General features: G+C 43.1%; 1 protein-coding gene across 1 annotated transcript in view; it reads left to right on the top strand.

Moving 5' to 3' along the window:
* The window catches only part of Dpy19l3 (dpy-19-like 3 (C. elegans)), a 44371-nt gene extending 26484 nt beyond the window's left edge, over positions 1–17887 (top strand). The window contains exons 11-17 of the mRNA XM_013026154.1: positions 930–1052; positions 1502–1613; positions 2653–2709; positions 5265–5347; positions 13247–13379; positions 14446–14604; positions 17353–17887. Of these exons, the coding sequence (XP_012881608.1) occupies positions 930–1052; positions 1502–1613; positions 2653–2709; positions 5265–5347; positions 13247–13379; positions 14446–14604; positions 17353–17514 (829 nt within the window). The 3' untranslated portion in view covers positions 17515–17887. The remainder of the gene's footprint in view (positions 1–929; positions 1053–1501; positions 1614–2652; positions 2710–5264; positions 5348–13246; positions 13380–14445; positions 14605–17352) is intronic.
* Positions 17888–20268: the final 2381 nt, after the last annotated feature.

Below are 20268 nucleotides of genomic sequence, written 5' to 3' on the forward strand. Positions count from 1 at the left end.
GAGGAATCGAACCCAGGGCCTCAGGCATGCAAGGCAAGTGCTCTACCACTGAGCCACCTTCCCAGCCCCCCCCTTTTTTTTTTGTTTTTGGTCAGTTGTGGGCCTTGATCTCTGGGCCTGAGTGCTGTCCCTCAGCTCTTCAGCTTAAGGCTAGCGCTTTACCACTTGAGCCACAGTGCCACTTCCGGTTTTCTGGTGGTTTATTGGCGAAGAGTTTCACGGACTTTCCTGCCCGGGCTGGCTTTGAACTGCGATCCTCAGATCTCAGCCTCCTGTGTAGCTAGGATTATAGGCATGAGCCACCAGTGCCCGGCTTTCCTAAGGGTTTTTGTTTTGCTTTTTGGTTTTGTTTTTAATTTCCTTTGAAATAGCAAGTAGTATTACTCATTTGTGTTTTGCTTCATGTTCTAAGGCATATAAAGTTGGAGTGAGCCATAATTAGTATCTGCTAAAGGCTTTAAGTAATAATTGCATTGTTTAAATATATATATACTTATAAACATATATATATATAATCATCTTGACCAATGTACTGAAAGAGGAAAATCCACTCCTGGCTTTTTGCTGGTTAATTGGAGATAAGAATCCTGTTTTCCTGCCCAGGCTGGCTTCCAACTGTGACCTGAGATCTCAGCCTCTTGAAGTAGCTAGGTTACAGGCATGAGCCACCAATACCCTGTTCAGTTTTTTGCTGTTGCCTTTTTTGCTGTTCTCTTTTAAAGAATTGAATCACTTTAAATGTGTACTTAATCTGCTGAGAGCTTATAATAATTTTAATCACTGATATGTTTATATTGCAACACAAATGTGTTAGGAACAAATTCCAAATTGATCAGCACTAGTTTATTTCATTTTAGGGGAAACACACGATTAACTAAATTAAAGGGATACATTTTAGCTTTGTTTTGTGTGTCTGCTATTTTGTTCAGTGATTCTGGAATCCAAGAGCTGGAGGGTAAGATGGGAAGATGCTCCATTGACCTGAAGCCAGATACTGCTTACAACCTAATACACACTGTGCTGTTCGGATTCTTGGCATTGAGTACAATGAGGTATTTTATTTTTATCTTGTCCATTCCTGTGGTTCAGTTTTTAATCTAACCACTACTGAGGTGACTTTGTATGTGTATGTACACACACGCTCATACACATACAAGCACACACACCAGTCCTGGGACTTAATAAGCTCAGGGCCTGGGTACTGTCCCTTAGCTTTTTCATTCAAGACTGGTGCTCTACCACTTGAACCACAGCTCCACTTCCAGCTTTAGATGGCTAATTGGAAATAAGAGTCTCACAGGCATTCCTACCTGGACTGGCTTCCAATCGAGATCCTCATCTCTCAGCCTCCTGAGTAGCTAGGATTACAGGCATGAGCTGCCCCCCCTGGCTTCCTGCAGAGTTTTATATTAAGTTTTACTACCACTGACTGTGAATCTGTGTCAGCTCCAGGGGGTGCTGTGAGGAAATGCTGACTTTCTCTCTCTTCCTGTGGTTGCAGAATGAAATACCTCTGGACCTCTCACATGTGTGTGTTTGCCTCGTTTGGCTTATGCAGCCCTGATATATGGGGGTGGCTTCTGAAGTCCGTCCGTCTTCATAACCCAAAAGGGGTCAGTGTTGACTTTTTTCCATGATAACTTTTTCATGATTCATAATAGTTCTTTCCTATTGGCTCTGTTTTACTTAAATTTTTTTTAGTAGAGTCAGTATGTCAGATAAGATAAATACTAAAATGTGAAACTAGAGTGTGCTACTGACTCAACGCCTGTAATCCCAGCTACTTAGGAAGCTGAGATCTGAGGGTCCCAATCCACAGCCAGTCTGGGCAGGAAAGTCCATGAGACTCTTATCTCTAATTGACTAGCAAAAAAATCAGCAGTGGAGCTATGGTTCACGTGGTAGTCTTGAGTAAAAAAACTACAGGACAGTGTCCAAACAGAATTCAAGCCTCAGTGCTGACATAAAAAAATAGAAACTAGAAATAGGTCAGTGACATACTAAACTTTCCTAAGAGATTATTTTTTAATAATTTCATTGTTGTTCTGGTCCTGGGGCTTGAAATTGGAGCCTGGTACTGTCCCTTTCCCTGATCTTTTTTGCTCAAGGCTAGCTCTCTACCACTTGAGCCATAGATCCAGGTTTTGCTTTTTTAGAAGCTAATTGGAAATAAGAGTCTCCTTAATTTTGTTGCCTGGATTAGAACCATGCTCCTCAGATCTCATCCTCCTGAGTAGCTAAGATTACAGGCCTGAGCCACTAACACTCAGTGTCATGATTTCCTTAATCTTACTTGTGTTACTCTTTTTTTTTTCTTTTTTTTTTCTGGTTGTGGGGCTTGACCTCTGGGCTTGGGTGCTGTCCCTGTGCTTCAGCTCAAGGCTAGCGCTCTACCACTTGAGCCACAGCGCCACTTCCAGTTTTCTGGTGGTTTATTGGAGATAAGATTCTCATGGACTTTTCTGTCCCGGCTGGCTTTGAAACGTTACCCTCAAATCTCAGCCTCCTGAGTAGCTAGGATTACAGGCGTGAGTCACCAACACCTGGCTTTGTGTTATTCTTGTTTGAAGGGGGCATGGGACATGTTTTTACAAAGCAAAAGCTAGACGTTCTTAAAATACTTGCAACCTAAAACGTGTCTCTGTGATACAGATCTGTGTCATACGATACTCCGTTCCAGTGTTGACACTGCTGTACCTGTGCTATAAGGTAAGACCAATTTTCTTATTTCTTAGGGGTTCCTCTGGCCAGCAGAGTCCTTGCTCCGACTCTATGCATTTTATGTGTGGTCTGGAAGGGTTGGTGGAATTCATAACACCTTCTCAGTTGGCATTGACAGGAAAACCTATATATTTCCCAAATAGTTTTTAACAAGTAAAATTAAATCATTCTAATTTTGACTACAGTTCAACTGATGAAAAGTCAGAAAGTGTCTTCAGACCTATTTTGAAATGATTAAAGTGGTTGTTTTTTTGTTTTGTTTTGTTTTTTATTTTTTCCTTGCTAAGTGAGTTAAAATAATACAATTTAAAAGAGCTGGTGACAGTGGCTCACACCTATCATCCTAGATACTCAAAAGGCTTAGTTCTAAGGATTGGTGTTCAAACCCCAGCAGGATAATAAAGTCAGTGAGACTCTTATTTCCAGTTAATCACCAGAAAGCTGCAAGTGAGCTGTGGCTTAAGTGGTAGAGCACCAGCCTTGAGTGAAAAAGTTAAGCACATGCATGTTTGTGCACGCATGTGCGCGCACGCACATACACACACACACACACACACACACACATATGTACACAAAAATGGGTTAGAGGATTGAGAAGGCATCTTACTTGGTTCTACATATTTTACTAGATGCTGCCTTCATAAGAGGTCTGGAGATATACATACATACATATATATACACACATACACATGTACGTGTGTGTGTCAGAGATTAAGCTTTGGATGCTAAGTGTGGTTCTATATACCTGTTATCCCAGCAGTTGGGAAACTGAGATAGAAAAATCAAGTTCAAGATCAAGCCTAGGTTGCATAGTGAGACCTTGTCTCAAAAAAAATCTGCCAGGCACCAGTGCCTCACGCCTGTAATCCTAGCTACTCAGGAGGCTGAGATATAAGGATCGAGGTTCAAAGCCAGCCCAGGCAGGAACATCCATGAGACTCTTATCTCCAATGAATCACCAAAAAACCCAAGTGGCACTGTGTCTCAAGTGGTAGGGTGCTTACCTTGAGCTAAAAAGCTCAAGGACAGCACCCAGGCCCAGAGTTCAAGCCCCACAACAACAAAAATCTGCTTTTTTTGGTTCATTTCTCAACCTTTTTTTCATCTGAATAGGAAGAAATGAATTTTTTCATCTTCCCAACTAAGCAATTTTGCTTCATTTCTGAGTTCCCTTACCAGAGACAGGAATCAACTGAATGGCTTGACTGCTTTGAGATTCTTTCATCCTGACGTCAAGACTTACAGGCTTTAAATTACCACCTAGAAAATGCAGATTGCTTCATCCACTTGAACTCTTGGCCTCTTTTAAAAAAAAAAGAACTATTAGCCAGGTGTCCAATAGCTCATATAATCCTAACTACTCAAGAAGCTGAGGTCTCGGTTCAAAGCCAGCCTGGGCAGGAAAGTCTGTGAAAGTCTTACCTCCAATAAACTGCTCAGAAAAAGCCAGAAGTAGCACTGTGGCTCAAGTGGTAGAGTGCTAGCCTGGAGCACAAAGAGGCTCAAGGATAGTGCCCAAGCCTCGAGTTCAAGCACCAGTACATATGTGTGTGTATACACACACATATATATTACATATACATATATGTATGTGTGTGTGTATATACCTATATATTTAGATTGTTTTCCTTCAAGTTTTATATTTTGAGTTCTAACAAGTGGATTTCAAACTATGATGTGGATGTTTTGATTTGGGAGGCCACTCACATGTGGAGGCTGGCCCTCATCCAAGTGGATCAGCTTTGTGTTTTCTTTGTTTTTACTTTCATGGAAGATTCTGAAAACCAAAGGCTTTAGACTAGAAAACATATATTTGATATTTATAAGTTGATAAGAGACAAGAATTCCCTTCTCCAGAAATGACAGCTCTGGTCATCATTATTGTCTTGCTACAAAAAATGTGAGGCTCCTATGTCCACATAACCACCAGAAATCTAGAAGTGGAGCTGTGGCTTAAGTATTCAAGCCATGTAGATACTTCATCTTCTCATAGTTTGACACAGTATAAAATCACAGAGAAGCCAACTGCTAGTGGCTCACGCCTATAATCCTAGCCTATTGAAGAAACTAAGTCCTGAAGATCATGGTTCAAAGCCAGCCTGGGTAGGAGATTCTTACCTTCAATGAACTACAAAATAAAGCCAGACTCTGATCTCCCAAGTAACCACCAAAAAGCTAGAAGTGGAGCTATATAGCTCAAGTGGTAGAGTGCCAGTCTTGATTGAAAAAGCTAAAGGACAGTTCCCAGGCCCTGAGTTGAAGCCCCAATACCAGCACATGCATGCACACATGCATGGGCATGTACACACCCCCCACACACAACCTAGTCCTAAAATTAGTCTGAGCTGGGGAAGATGTTGGAAACTTCCCTGGGCCCAGCTCCTTGATGCTGGAAGCCTGCAGAGGGAAGTGGGTTCTGAATCCTGGCCACTGTATCTGCAGCTCACACACAGACAGCCCGCTTCCCTTTCTTCCATTCAGTCTTCTTGCTTTCCGTGGGATGGGGTGGATTGGTTTTTGTTTTATTTTGTTTTTAATTCCAGTTCTGGCCAGGAGTGATGGATGAGCTCTCTGAGTTGAGAGAATTCTATGACCCAGATACAGTGGAGCTGATGACCTGGATTAAGTAAGAGGATTTTTTTTTAAAAAAAAGCATTTACATCCGTGAGTTACTTTTTCACATCACTGTAGAGCAAAGCCATTTGTTTTGAGGGGTTTTGTTTGGTTGCCTTTCTTTTTTCTCTGAATCTAATTATAAACATTCATCTTTTTTATTTTTCTTTAAAACTGCATATTTAGAAATAACTCTATGCATCCAAAAACTATCAGGCCAGACACCTGTATCTCACACCTGTAATCCTAGCTACCCAGGAAGCTAAGATTTGAGGACTGGGGTTCAAAACCAGGCTAGGCAGAAGAGTCTGTGAGACTCTTATCTCTAATTAACCAGCAGAAAGCCAGAAGTAGAGATATAGCTCAAGTGGTAGGGCTCCAGCCTTAAACAAAACAAAAAAGCCAAAGGAAAACCAGAGGCCCTACATTTAAGCCTCAGTACTGGTAACAAAACAATAAATAAATAGGGCTCAGAAATTAAAAAAAAAAATAAAAAAAAAGCCGGGCGCTGGTGGCTCACGCCTGTAATCCTAGCTACTCAGGAGGCTGAGATCTGAGGATCGCGGTTCAAAGCCAGCCCGGGCAGGAGAGACTGTGAGACTCCTATCTCCAATAAACCACCAGAAAACCGGAAGTGGCGCTGTAGCTCAAGTGGTAGAGCGCTAGCCTTGAGCTGAAGAGCTGAAGGACAGCGCACAGGCCCAGAGTTCAAGCCCCACGACCGACAAAAAAAAAAAATAAAAAAATAAAAAGAAATGTTGGATCCAACTATATTCCAAATGCCAAATTAAAATGGGAATAAATTTCTACTTACCTCTGTTAAAATATACAGTTTTAATAAAGATAATACTAGCACAGATTTTGCTCTTGGCCAGTTTTATCTTCCTTTTCATTTTTAGTACCATTCACATTTTCTATAAATGCTAACACTTAAAAGTATCCTTTCCTTGTTAATGATTTTAAAAGTACTGTGTAGACTATAGTTAATTAGAGTCATAATAGTTCGCTGCAGAGTTCATGTTAATAACATTGCTTCAGTTCTGGCTTATTAGAAAATTTCAATCACAAAAACTGGAGCTTTTTCTCTGACTTTTTTTATGGGGGTAGAGGAGGTGTTTCAGTACTGGGGCTTGAACTCAGGACCTGGGCATTCTCCCTGAGCTTTTTTCCCTAAGGCTGTTGCTCTGTCACTTGAGCCACAGCTCCACTGCCAGCTTTTTGGCGGTTAATTGAAGAGAATTGTCTCATAGACTTTCTAGCCCCAGCTTGCTTTGAGCCTCAGTCCTCAGATCTCAGCCTCCTGAGTAGCTAGGGTGACAGGTATTCAGTCACCAGCACCTGGCTCTTTTCCTGAGCACAAAATATTTTGCATCTTACTGGTTGCTCTTGTTTGGTTTCTTTGCCTCAGCCCCAAGCCACAAAATTAGAACATATGTTTGAAAGCTTTGTTCATGAACCCTGACTGAACTGGTAATATTCCAGTACACTGTGATACTATATTCCCCTTCTTTATAACCAGAAAGCAGCCCCATAATTGCCCACAGGGAAAAAGGTGCTGCACCTCTGGAAAGCATTACCTGAGCCGTCTCCATCACTTAGAATTTCCACAGTCCTCTTAGCACTCACTCTTGACTGATGTTCACTAACCAGTACAATTTAGCGCTCCTTGTGTATTAAGAGATGGTAAATGTTTGATAGCTTTGGTCTCTTGAGTGCAATAGGGAGATTTATGTCTAAAATATATATGTGTGGCTTTGGTCCCAGTGTTGGACTGGGTTTGACTAGATGCAATGAATATAATTTTTCCCCTATTTCCAGTGCCGAGAACCATGAGCTACACTTTGTCTTTGCTTATTTAATTTTCAATCATGGCCCACGATTATAGAGTAAATAATTCCTCCGGTATTTATTGGATGTAGGAGAGGAAGGTTATTCATATGTAAGAAAAGCAATCACTTTCGCATTAACTGTAGTCAACTGAAAGCTGGTGGTGCCTGCACTTGAAGGGAACTGGTATTTTCTGTTGTTAGGATTGCACCAGAGGCAGCGTTGCAGGCTGTCCTCTTTCTGGTGGCTCTTTCAGACTTGCCCAGGCTAGCATTGCATGAAGCTCCTGTCCATCAGGAATTCCTGCTAGTCATTACAAATGTACTCCAAGGGGGGCTGGGAAGGTGGCTCAGTGGTAGAGCGCTTGCCTTGCATGCCTGAGGCCCTGGGTTTGATTCCTCAGCACCACATAAGCAAAAAGAAAAAAGCCGGAAGTGGCGCTGTGGCTCAAGCGGTAGACCGCTAGCCTTGAGCTGAAGAGCTGAGGGACAGCGCCCAGGCCCAGAGTTCAGGCCCCACGACCGGACCCAAAAAAAAAAAAAACCAAATGTACTCCAAGGCTGGGCTCCAGTGGCTCATGCTTGCCATCCTAGCTACTTGAGAGGCTGAAATCTGAGGGCTGGGGCTCAAAGCCAGCCTGGGCAGGAAAGTCCATGAGACTCTTATCCCCAATTAACCACCCCAAAGCTGGAAGTAGAGTTGTGGCTTAAGTGGTAGAGCTCTAGCCTTGAGCAAAAGATGCTCAGAGACAGTGCCCAGGCCCTGAGTTCAAGCCCCAGCACACACACACATACACACAAAGGTATTCCAGCAGAACCCAAGGTTAGCTTAGGCTGTCTTAGATTGTTATGCACTTATTCATGGTGCCTTTATTTTCATACTTTCTCTCAAAGAAGGAGGAGACAGTTATGCTGGTAATGCTGATGATGAAGGATTTTTGCAGTATAGGCATTTGAACTCTGAGCCTTCAACCCTTTTATTTTTCAGATAGGACCTCATGTTTTTGCCCTGGGCCAGCCTTGAGAGCATAATCCTGTAGATAGCTTCCCAAGTAGCTGGTGTGACAGGTTTACACACGCCACTATGCCCAGCTGATTTGTTGAGATACTAAGCTTTTACATAGACTGGCCTAATGCTACAAACTTCTCATTCCACCTCTCAAGTAGTTGGTTTTACAGATGTGAGCCATCTCACCCAGCAAAGGTGAGGAGAGGTCTCTTCCTGGCTTTGGAAAACTATGGATGAGCTATTAATATGCAGGCATATATTGGTCAGTATTCAGTCTCTGTGAAAGAAAAGGTCTTTACTTTTTTTGTCTATTAACAGGGACTTGAACTCTAGGCCTAAATGCTGTCCCTGACTGCTTTTGCTCAAGGCTAGTGCTCTACCACTTGAGCCACAGCTCCACTTCTGCTTTCTTGGTAGTTTATGGAGATAAGTCTCCCAGCGGGGCTGGCAATGTAGCTTAGTGGTAGAGTGCTCGTATCACATGTATGAAGCCCTGGGTTTGATTTCTCAGAATCACATACACAGAAAAAGATAGAAGTGATGCTATGGCTCAAGTGGTAGAGCACTAGGCTTGAGCAAAAGAGGCTCAAGAACAGTGCCAGGCCTTGAGTTCAGTCCCCAGGACTGGCAAAAAAAAAAAAAAAAGTCTCCCAGACTTGCTTGCAGGGGTTGGCTTCAAACTGTGATCCTCAGATCTCAGCCTTCTGAGTAGCTAGGATTACAGGCATGAGCAACCAGTACCATCCGAGCAGTTGGCTGTTTTTCTATAATTCACAGCAAGTTAAAGATTCACATTGTTCTAAAAATGCACTCCTATTGTGATCTAATCTTGACTATTTTCCCCGAACAATTCTTTAAATCTAAATGATCACTTTTGTAAAAATAGCTGCCAGGCATGTTTGTAGAATAAGCTTAAGTGATGATGAATATATGCCAAACAAGGGCCTATTTAGACACAAAACATGTTGGATTAATCAACATTTAGACATTTAGATTATATTTTTCTCTCTACAAAGACATTTTGATTTTTTCTTTGCTGTTTTATTAAGCTCTTTTTTTTTTTAATGTGTGTGTGGCTGGTACTAGATCTTGAACTCGGGTCCTCAAGCTCTCACTTGGCATTTGTTGCTGGTAGTTACGCTACTACTTGAGCCACCTCTCCGGTCCTCTTTTTTATTTCTTTTTTTCATAACAGGGTCTCACCAAAGAGACCCTGGTTGTCCTTGAATTCACAATCCTCCTGCTTTAGTCTCCTGAGTGCTGTTTCTAGGCCCACATTACCATACCCAGAAGATACAAATTAAAGACATGTTAATCTGCAAAGATGTTTTATGACAGTCAGGCCCCAGGATGTGGGAGACCTAGCTACTGTGACTGTGCCCAGTGAGGACTGAGAGGTTGGCTCAACCCATTCCCTCCCTATCCCCAGCCCCTCTGTGGCAGCATCTTATACCCAGCTGCTATACGTTGTATTCTCAGGTAGATGGAGTGTGTGCGCACATGCGTGCACTCATATTTGTCCTGGCTGATTGTTTTCCTGGATACAAAGATTCTAGTCTGGCCAGTTAGACAGATCTGCAGCCAGGCACTGGTGCTTTATGCCTGTCATCCTAGCTTCTACAAGGCTGAGATCTGAGGATAGAGGCTTAAAGATATTCCAAGCTGACAAATCCAAGAGACTCAATTAAAAAAAAGGCGGGGGGGCTCCAGTGGTAGAGCATCAGCCTTGAGCAAAAAAAAAAAAAAAAAGCTAAAAGGACAGTACTCAAGCCCTGACTTCAAGCCCCAGTACTGGTGCACCTGCACACACATACACACACACACCGAGTCTGTAGATTTGAATATTTTGAAATATGTCATGTTAAGTACTTGCCTTTACGAGATTTTCAATTGAAATAGTCTCTCTCCAGTAATGAAGCCTACATGTGCAGAATTTTCTCAATAGAACTGGAAAAAAAATGCACAAAATTACTTTTGCATTTAATCAAAACTACAAAGAATTTTTATGTTTTAAAGATGATGTAGGCTAAGTTCAGTGTGTACGTGCCTGTAAACCTCTTTTATATTTAATGAATAATTTTTGGCATTTGCATAACTGAATTTTTGAAGTACAGTTAAACAAACGTTCACCATTATTTTATAATGCTTGGTTAGTCCATTCATTCAATATGAATTGACTTGTTGAAGCTTAGCACTTCAAAAATAAGTAAGATTGGCCAGGTATCAGTGGCTCACACCTGTAATCCTAGCTAGTCAGGAGCTGAGATCTGAGGATTGTGGTTCAAAGTCAACCCAGGCAGAAAGTCTTTGAGACTTTTTTTTTTTTTGAGTCCATTCCTGGGCCTGAACTCTGGGCCTGGGCACTGTCCCTCAGCTCTTCAGCTCAAGGCTAGCACTCTACCACTTGAGCCACAGCGCCACTTCCGGCTTTTTTCTTTTTGCTTATGTGGTGCTGAGGAATCGAACCCAGGGCCTCAGGCATGCAAACGAAGCAAGCACTCTACCACTGAGCCACCTTCCCAGCCCTCTTTGAGACTTTTATCTCCAATGAATCACCAGAAAAGCAGAAGTGGAGGTGTGGCTCAAAGTGGTAGAGTGGCAGCCTGGAGCAAAAAACTAAGGGACAGTACCCAGGCTCTGAGTTCTAGAAAATGAACTAGAAATAATACTTCTTTGAAAAGTGATGGGAGCCTAGTCTGGCTGTATTATTTAGGAAACTTATCAAAGACTGGTTATCATAAGATGTTTTTCCAGCCCAGCACATAGGAATAATGCTGTAAGATTTTCTTTTAATAAAGAGTTACTTTTGGCTGCATGCCATGGCTCACACTTGTAATCTTAGCTACTAGAAAGGCAGAAATTGGAAGGATTGCAATTTAAGGCCTATCTGCATAAAAATGTTCTTGAGCCCCCATCTCAACCAGTCACTGGGCACAGTGGTGCATAGCCTCCCAGCTGTGTGGGAGGCTCAGATTGGGAAGATTGTGCTTCCAGGCTAGCCTGGACAAACTGGTTCACAAAACCCCACCTCTGAGGAAAAGACTGGGCATAGTAGTGTACACCCATCATCCCAGCTATTGTGGGAAGTATAAATAGGAGGGTTGTAGTCCAGGCAAGCCCAAGCAAAAAGCAAGACGAGCAAAAATAGCCACAGCCAGACTCCAGTGACTCATGCCTATAATCCTAGCTACTCATGAGCCTGAGATCTGAGGATCATGATTTGATTCCAGCCCAGACAAGAAAGCCTGTGAGACTCATCTGCAGTTAACTAGCAAAAAAGCTGGGAGAAGAACTGTGGTTCCAGCCAAGTGAGAACAAGAGAGTCTAAGTTTATGCCCTCATACCAGACAACAACAACAACAACAATAATAATAACCACAGCAAAAAGGAATGAAGACATCTAAAGTGGTGGAGCACCTGCTTTGCAAACATAAGGCCCTGAGTTCAACTTCCAGTCCTGTAAAGAGAGACAGATAGATAGATAACTAATTGCTCCCACAACATTTAGGAAACTGGAAGCTTTGTGAGACTTAACTCAAGATGTGATTGGAGCAAGCTGCAACCTTCCCATGGGCTGTAAATAGATAATGGCATCTGTCTGCTGATACTGTAAAGCACACTATAGACAGATGTGCGAGCCTTCTTGGTGCTGGTTCCTGTTCCATTTTTCCAACAGTGTTTGGGATGTGAGCGGGTACTGAAGCCTTAGCTGCTTGATTTGCCTTTGTTGTGAAGAAGACCAGCTGGGCAGCTTCAGGCAGGGCGACCATACCAGCCCGGCTTGCTCACCCCCTGTCAGCTTCCTCTCTGCCTCATGCTCTGCCAGCCATGAGAAGCAGGCTCCTTTTCTCCCTGCATCTCAAATCTGTGTCTCGTCAGAGGACGGCCGCTTTTTGGCACTGATATGTGATGTTGTTGTACAATGATCACGAGTGGAATGGCTTGTGCCAGTTGAGAACATACAAGAGGAAGGAAGCTTGGCTTCAAACTCATGGCATTTTCTTTCATTCATATCTGTTTCGATGTAGTCTCTTTGGCAATCATAACGCCCTAGAAATGAGGTTAGCATCATTCACACGACCCAAAAATAAGTGTTTAATAACTGCGGAGTGACTTCTGATCTGCAGGGTCTTTTCACTAAGGCCTGTGTACCTCCACACTTTTTGTCTTTAATCAAACCCTTTTGGTCTTGGACCATGTGGGACAAAAGTCAGACTCCCTGTAGATTGTGGGGATCTGGGGACCGAGCACATGTGTCACTGGATGTCAGGATACTGTCAGCCCCTCAGAGCAGCCCAGCTTCTTTCTGTCAGATCGCATGTTCTAGACCTGAGTGTGGAGAATGTGCAGACAAGGTGTCATTTCTCCTATTGTCTGCCCATCCATCCATAAGGCTGATCAGGCTACACGTGAGTTAGGGAGGGGTCTTCAATTTGGGAGGGATAAGTGCCATCACTTAAAACAGGCTGACTTGCTCATAGACATGAAGAGGTCTGTTGGCTTACATTCATGCAAGTGCTGGTGGCCCATGCCTATAATCCTATCTAAACAGGAGGCTAAGATCTGAGGATTGGGATTCAAAGCCAGCCAGCATGGGCAGAAAAGTATGTGACACTCTTTTATCTCCAGTTAGTCACCAAAAAGCTAGACTGACTGGGTGCTGGTAGCTCAGGAGTTTGGGAGCAGAGGGTGACAGTTTGAAGCCAGCCTGGACAGGGAAGTCCATGAGACTTTTATCTCTAAAGAATCACCAAAAAATTGGAAGTAGAGCTGTGGCTCAAGTAGTAGAGCACCAGACATGAGTGGAAAAAGCTGAAGGATGGTGTCTAGGCTCTGAGTTCAAGCCCCAGGATCAGCACATGCACACTCATGCTCACATGCACACGGATCAGGAAAAATTGCATAAAGTAAACTGAGGTGCAAACCGGAACTCAAACCTTCTTGTTTTCTTCTCCCCTGACTCTTACTGCTCCTTCCGGTAGGTAGGAGGTTGTGAGGGTGTGATTGTCTGATTCAGTGTCTTGGAGGGACATGAATCCACAGCAGGGATTCATGCAGACTGTTTAACATCTTATAGCTCTAACACTCCCAGGAAGGCGGTGTTTGCTGGCAGCATGCAGCTGCTGGCAGGCGTGAAACTCTGTACGGGAAGGACGTTAACCAACCACCCACACTACGAAGACAATGGCCTCCGAGAGCGGACCAAAGCGGTAAGGCCCCTTGTTGCCTGTTCTCACTTCTTATGAACACCCCGTGGGGGCTCGATTGCCCCATGCTGGTGAAGACGGGGCTCCCTGCTGCCTGCCTTTGGACTGCAGCCCAAGGCAGAGCCAGAGTAGAAAAGTCCAGAAGCTTCACATCTCCTGATGGGTGCTCTGATCTTATCTCCATCCACCACACGCTCCACTCAGTGAAAACCCTGACATGGCCAGATGCTGGTGGCTCACGCCTGTCATACTAGCTTCCCAGGAAGCTGATATCTGAGGATCCCAGTCTGAAACCAGTCCAGGCAGGAGAGTCCAGAGGATTCTTTACTTACCCAGCACAAAGCCCAAAATGGATACTCAAGTTGTAGAGCACCCGCCTTGAGTTAAAAAAAAAAAAAGCTAAGGGACGGCACCCAGGCCCTGAGTTCAAGCCCCAATACCGGCACCAAAAAAAGAAAGATTTTATCCAAGACTGTAGCAACCATGACCTCTGATTCTTTGACCTCCTTCAAGACTAGAAAGCTGCTTGCTTCCCCATGAGTACCTCAGCTAAGAGTTGCAGCCCCCTCCTAAACTCCTGAGTGGACAAGAGGTAGGAATGCATGCTTGGGTTCTGCTGCTGTTCCGATGGCATACCGCATAGCAGCAGTAAGGCAGCAAGCGACACCCCCCCCCCCGTATCCCTGCAAGCCTGGGTCAGGGCTGCCACCCCAGGGGCTTCTCCCTAGGTGTGCTGCCAAAAGATGGGTCTCTTCCTCTGCCCCAGGGCCCCTGGGTTGCCTGATGGCCTCAGCTACCCATGTCATTTGCCCTCATTAAGCATTTGGTGCCTAAAGACGAATAAATTCCTACCTGGAAAGTATGTATTTCCCAGTCCACGTGTAGCTGAATACTGAATGCAGGCGGATTGGGCATGTGTGACTCACTCACACTCTTCCCTGAGGAAATAATTATAGTATCCACCTGCAGAGCTGCAGGTGACACAAGAGAAAGAGACAGGCATTGGACCTGGGTGATCCCTTCCTGTTCTTCCAACTCCCAGGTGATTGAAAAACATCCCCTTCCCTAGGTTTATCAGATCTATGCCAAGAGGTCCCCTGAGGATGTGCACGCACTCCTGAGGTCCTTCGGTGCAGATTACGTCATCTTGGAGAACAGCATCTGCTACGAGCGCAGGCACCGGCGGGGCTGCCGCCTGCGGGACCTGCTGGACATCGCCAATGGACACGTGAGCAATGGCCTCCAGGCGGGGGATGATGCTGGTGGGGGTGATGCATCCAGTAATGCAGATCTGTTTCTGCTGGGGAGGTGTTGTATCTGTTGGAATGAATCCATGGGTCTTCTGCAGACACCTGCCCTGCTCCTTACACATAGCGGTGGGTGCCAGGGGCTGGGAGAAGGGACTCCTCCCCACCTACACATAGGTCTCCCATTTCTCCTCAAACAGTAGCTCTGTTTTGATTGTTTTTATAATACATGGCTTTGCAGAAAATATTTTTTAAGGATTTTACTGCAAAACCGCTTCGAAGCCCATTGCTCCAAAGCATATTTTTGTTGTTGTTGTTGTTGGTCATGGGGCTTGAACTCTGCGCCTGGGCGCTGTTCCTCAACTCTTTAGCTCAAAGCTAGAGCTCTTACTACTTGAGCTACAGCACAACTTGCGGATTTCTTATTGGAGATAAGAGTTTCATGGACTTTCCTGCCCGGGCTGGCTTTGAACCGTGATCCTCAGATCTCAGCCTCCTTTTATTGTTATTGTTATCATAAATTAATTTTATTGTTATTATAAAGATGATGTACATACAGAGAGGTTACAGTTGTGTAAAGCAGATAAAAACTACATTTCTTTTTGGACAATGTCAGTCCTTCCCTCCCTCTTTCCCAGCTCTTCCCCTCCCATCACTACCACAAGTGGTATAGTTCATCTTCCACAAAGTGTCTAGTGACTAGCACTGCTGCATTTGTTCACCCTTTGTCCCTCCATTTCTGTGCCCCCCTTTATCTCAAAGACAGATAAAAGGAACAAACAACATAAAAAGAAAAAGAAGCTGGGCGTTGGTGGCCCACGCCTGTAATTGTAGCTTCTCAGGAGGCTGAGATCTGAGGATTGTGGTTCAAAGCCAGTCCCGGCAGGAAAGTCCATGAAACTCTTATCTCCAATAAAACACCAGAAAACCAGAAGTGGCGCTCTGGCTCAAGCGGTAGAGTGCTCGCCTTGAGCTGAAGAGCGCAGGGACAGTGCCCAAGCCCAGAGTTCAAGCCCCACAACTGACAAAAAAAAAAAAAATGGAAAATGAAAACAGCAACAAATTTTTTAAAAATCTCATTTCCATTTCCTGGAATTCATTTTGATACCTATTATTTTGTATGATCAGATGCACATAGACATTGTATCTTTGTGTTCCTCTCCTAAGAATATCCTCCTTTGGACTTATTGTGTGTGAATGCCTAGAGTCTTGTATCATGTATCATGTCCCCGTGTATTTTAGATCTAGCTTCCACATATGAGAGAAAACATTCACCATTTTCCAAAGCATCTTTTTCATTGTTTTTTGACAGTATAGGCATTTCAATTGAGGGCATCTTGCTTCGTAGGCAAGCATTCTGCCATTTAAGCCATGCCTCCAGCCCTTTCATTTTTTTTCTTCAAACAAGTCCTCACATTCATGTCCAACTGGCCTGAACTGTGATCCTCCTCTTTACACTTCCCATACAGCTGTGACAACAGGCCCATGTGACCTCACCCTGCTTTTTATTGATTGAGATGAGATCTCACAAATGGTTTTGCCCTTCATCTTGAATGGTATATAACTACTTAAAGATAATAAAAATATAATTTTAAAATATTTCTTAAACGAGTTTTTGTCAAGGCTGATCTCATACCATGATCCTCCTGATCTTTACTCCTAAGTAGGTAAAATTATAGGTATGAGCTACCATGCCTAGATTAGCATTTCATTCTTTTTTTTTTTAATCTTTTCTTTTTGGGTACTGGGGATCAAACCCAGGATGTTGCACTTGCTAGGCAAGTGCTTTGCCAGTGAGTTACATCCCAGCCTGAGCATTTCATACTTCAGCAAAGCCAATACCTATTGGTCCTATTCATGTTCTGTTGTCTTGTGTGAACGTGATGTGTTCATTTGTTTATTCAAGCATGGTAATATATACATGTAATCCTGGCATTTGAGAGACTGAGGCAGAGGAGTTGTGCATTTGAGGGCATCCTGTTGTACGCAGTGAGACCCTGTCAGATATATGAAAGATAGATAGATAGATCATAGATAAATGAGTGGATGGATAGATAAGATAAAAGTGGACATTTAGGATAAAATAATGGCATTTGCAGGGAAATGGATGGAACTAGAAGGAATCATGTTGAGCGAGGTAAGCCAAGAGCAAAGAGACAAACGGTACATGGTCTCCCTGATAAGTGGATGCTAAATCCAAAATGTTAGGTGATACGACAAAATTAACAGGACTTAAGAAACAAAGAACTCCCATTCATCTGGTCAAACCACTACTAAATATCCCCATGCTGCTGATCACATGTATGGTGTATGTGTGTACACCGTTATATGTTATAGACTGTGATAGACAATTTGCTCCAGGAAAGTTAGAATGAACTTGTGACTTTAAATGAGCATCATTATTCCACAATACTGTGAAATTTGGGAAATTACGTAATCACTTAATCACAATAAAAAAAAAACCTGGGGGAAGGTAGGGAGGGAAGGGATGGTAGGGGGAAAACAATGGAGGGGGTAACAATGTCCAATAGGAAGTGTACTCATTACCTTGCTCATGTAACTGTAACCCTCTGTATAGGATCTTTACAATAAAAACTTTTTTAAAAAATAGCAAAAAAAAGTGGATATTTAGATAGATAGATCAATTGATCATAGCTTGAGATCGATAGAGTAGATACACCTTCTCCCCACCACTATAGCAGTCATATCTGCATTTGTTTTGACTTTAGGTGATGGACGGCCCAGGAGAGAATGATCCGGATCTGAAAGCTGCAGACCACCCTCGCTTCTGTGAGGAGATCAAAAGGAACCCACCTCCCTACGCAGCCCACTTCACTAGAGTATTTCAGAACAAGACCTTCCATGTCTACAAACTGTCCACAAACAAGTAGTGGAGATTCCTGCCCAGTCTCTCGGTTTTTTCCTCACAGGAGACTGCAGGGGGCTGAGGCTCTGTGGCCCGGGCTTCCTGTGCAAGGTGGTCTCTGGTGACTTGAGATGTCCTACAAGTTTTACACAGTGTCAGCGTCTTCAGAAGCATCTTCCAACGGGCTTTGGGCGCTTTCCTGTCTTGTGTCTCTTTGTTCCATGCTCTTTTTCTGGGTCCAGATTTGAAAGGCATTTCATTTCAGGCTGAGAATCTTCACTTTGGTCCACTCTGGCGGAATGGGATTAACAGGAAGAAACGTTAAGTTATTTAACAGGAACTCACTAGAGAAGAGCAGTTGGTGGCTTTTTACAAAACTCTTTTTTTTTCTTTTTTTTTTTTTTAGCCAGGCTCCCAGTGACTCATGGCTGTAATCCTAGTTAGTCATGAGGCTGAGATCGGAGGATCATTTTTCAAAGTGAGTCCATACAGGAAAGCCCAGGAGACTCTGACCTCCTATTAACCAGTAAAAATCCAGAAGTAGAGTTGTGGTAGAGCACTAACCTTGAGCAAAAAAAAGCTCAAGGACAACACCCAAGCACTGAGTTCAAGTCCCAGGACTGGCATGCACACACAACCTACACACATACAAAAGATTTTTTTTTCCTGTGTCACTTAGTATTTTCTAATGTTCTTCATTATTGTAATTTTAACATGAACAGCAACAGAAAAAAAAATCATGTCAGGTTTTTATATGTACCGTATTTTGTTGTACTCTATCTGAAATGTTTTCAGTTTCCTGATATTGTCATACGTGAAGGGAAATGTGTGTGCATCTGTGAAAGTTGGGCATAGAAGAATGTGTTCCCAGGGCTGGGAATGTGGCTTATTGGTAGAATGCTTGCCTAGCATGCATGAAGCCCTGGATTCAATTCCTCAGTACCACATAAATAGAAAAATCCAGAAGTGGCGCTGTGGCTCAAGTGGTAGAATGCTATCCTTGAGCAAAAGAAGCTCAGGGACAGTGCCCAGACCCTGAGTTCAAGCCCCAGGACCGACAAAAAAGAAAAAAAAAAAAGAAAAGAAAATGTGTCCCCAGTTCCTCATGGCCCCACCATTAAGAGGCAGAAGTATATGGAGCCAAACAGAATTTGTGACTTTAGACTTTAGTTTTATTCTTTTAAAACTTACTGAATACTCTCTCCTGCAAGTGAAATGCCCATCTTACTTCATTTTCTACCCATTTCAATTTACTGGGCTTGCAAATTTTGTAAAATTTTTACATTTTTAGCCTTTTTTGTAATTTTTACAGCCTAGAACCTTGGAAAGCGTAGAACTGCTTTGGAAGCATTCTATCCTGTCAAGTTGACCACTCAGTCAGCATTACCATACAAATTAGTCTAACTTGTGGTCTCCAACCCTAGTGAACAGGTCTTGGTGACACGATTTTCTTCTTCATCAAAAGATAGCCAAGTGCCTCTATGTCATGCTTGTCTGTAGATGACCAAAAAAAAAAAAAAAATCATGTGTACCTACTCAAAATTTGTAACAGTTGCTTTTATCATCTTATCATTTATAATAATAGGGACATGTAAAAATTGCTGATTAAAAAGCATTTCCTCTACTTAATTGACTCAAGATAGCTAATGAAGCCCAGCACTGGTGGGGTCACCCCTGTAATCCTAGCTACTCAGGAAACAGACCTGAGGATCATGGTTAGAAGCCAACTTGGGCAGGAAAATCCATGATACTCTCCAATTAACCAGCAAAAAAAAAAAACCGGAAGTGGAGCTGTGGCTCCAGTAGTAGTAGATAGAGTGCTAGCCATGAGCATAAAAAGTTCAGGGACAGCACCCAGGTTCAAGACTGGTAACTTTGTTCCCTGTTCTTTCCAATTGGGAAGGATTTAAATGTTACTCCTAGCAGTTGGACTGTAGTAAATGGCCATAGGCATGGAGTTGGATAGCGTCATGTGTACAGATTTCTATTTCTAGTCACTACTTTCTAAAAAAACAAAACAAAAAACCTTTAACTTGTCTTGTAGAGCACAGGGGATTCTGCTTTTATCAACAACATAGTCAAAAAAGAAATTGACAAAGTCAGCAACTAGTAGCTTACATCTATATCCTAGCTCCTCAAGAGGCTGAAAGCTAAGGATTATGGTTTGAAGCTAGTATAGGCAGAAAAGTCCATGAAACTCTTATCTACAGTGAACCACCACAAAGTCAGATAAGTGGTAAAATGCCAGCCTTTAACAAAATGGATAAAGGGCAGCACCCTAACCCTGAGTTCAAGCCTCAGTACTGGCACACACACACACAATCTGTTACCTTTTCAGGTATTTTTTAATTTAAATTTTCCTATCTGTCTTAGCCATATTGGGAGTTTTGATTCTTGGTATACAAGGATTTTATCTGTTTGTCACCACATGGGCAGTGACTTTTTTTTTTCATCGTGCCATCATTGCCAAAACATGTAGTGTTTGCTCTTTAGTAAAAAGCATAAAGTGCCAAAAAAAAAAAAATCGCGAGACAAACTCCACACATACACTCTTTCCCAAAACACTGTGAGCGTGTACATAAGTTTTTATTTCCCAGTGACCAAATTTCTCCGAGCACAATGGGAGGTATTTTTAGCACGTGGGAGGTTTCTTGTGTCTGGTCCAGCTCTGGTTCCCAGACTGTGCCAGAGACCCACAGCTTAACCACCCCCACTGCCACCCCTGCTGTACCACATGTGTTTCAGGGCTGTTCAATTTTTGGTAATAACAAATGGTTAA

This window comes from Dipodomys ordii, unplaced genomic scaffold, assembly GCF_000151885.1.
Source record: "Dipodomys ordii isolate 6190 unplaced genomic scaffold, Dord_2.0 Scaffold92, whole genome shotgun sequence".
Taxonomy (NCBI): domain Eukaryota; kingdom Metazoa; phylum Chordata; class Mammalia; order Rodentia; family Heteromyidae; genus Dipodomys; species Dipodomys ordii.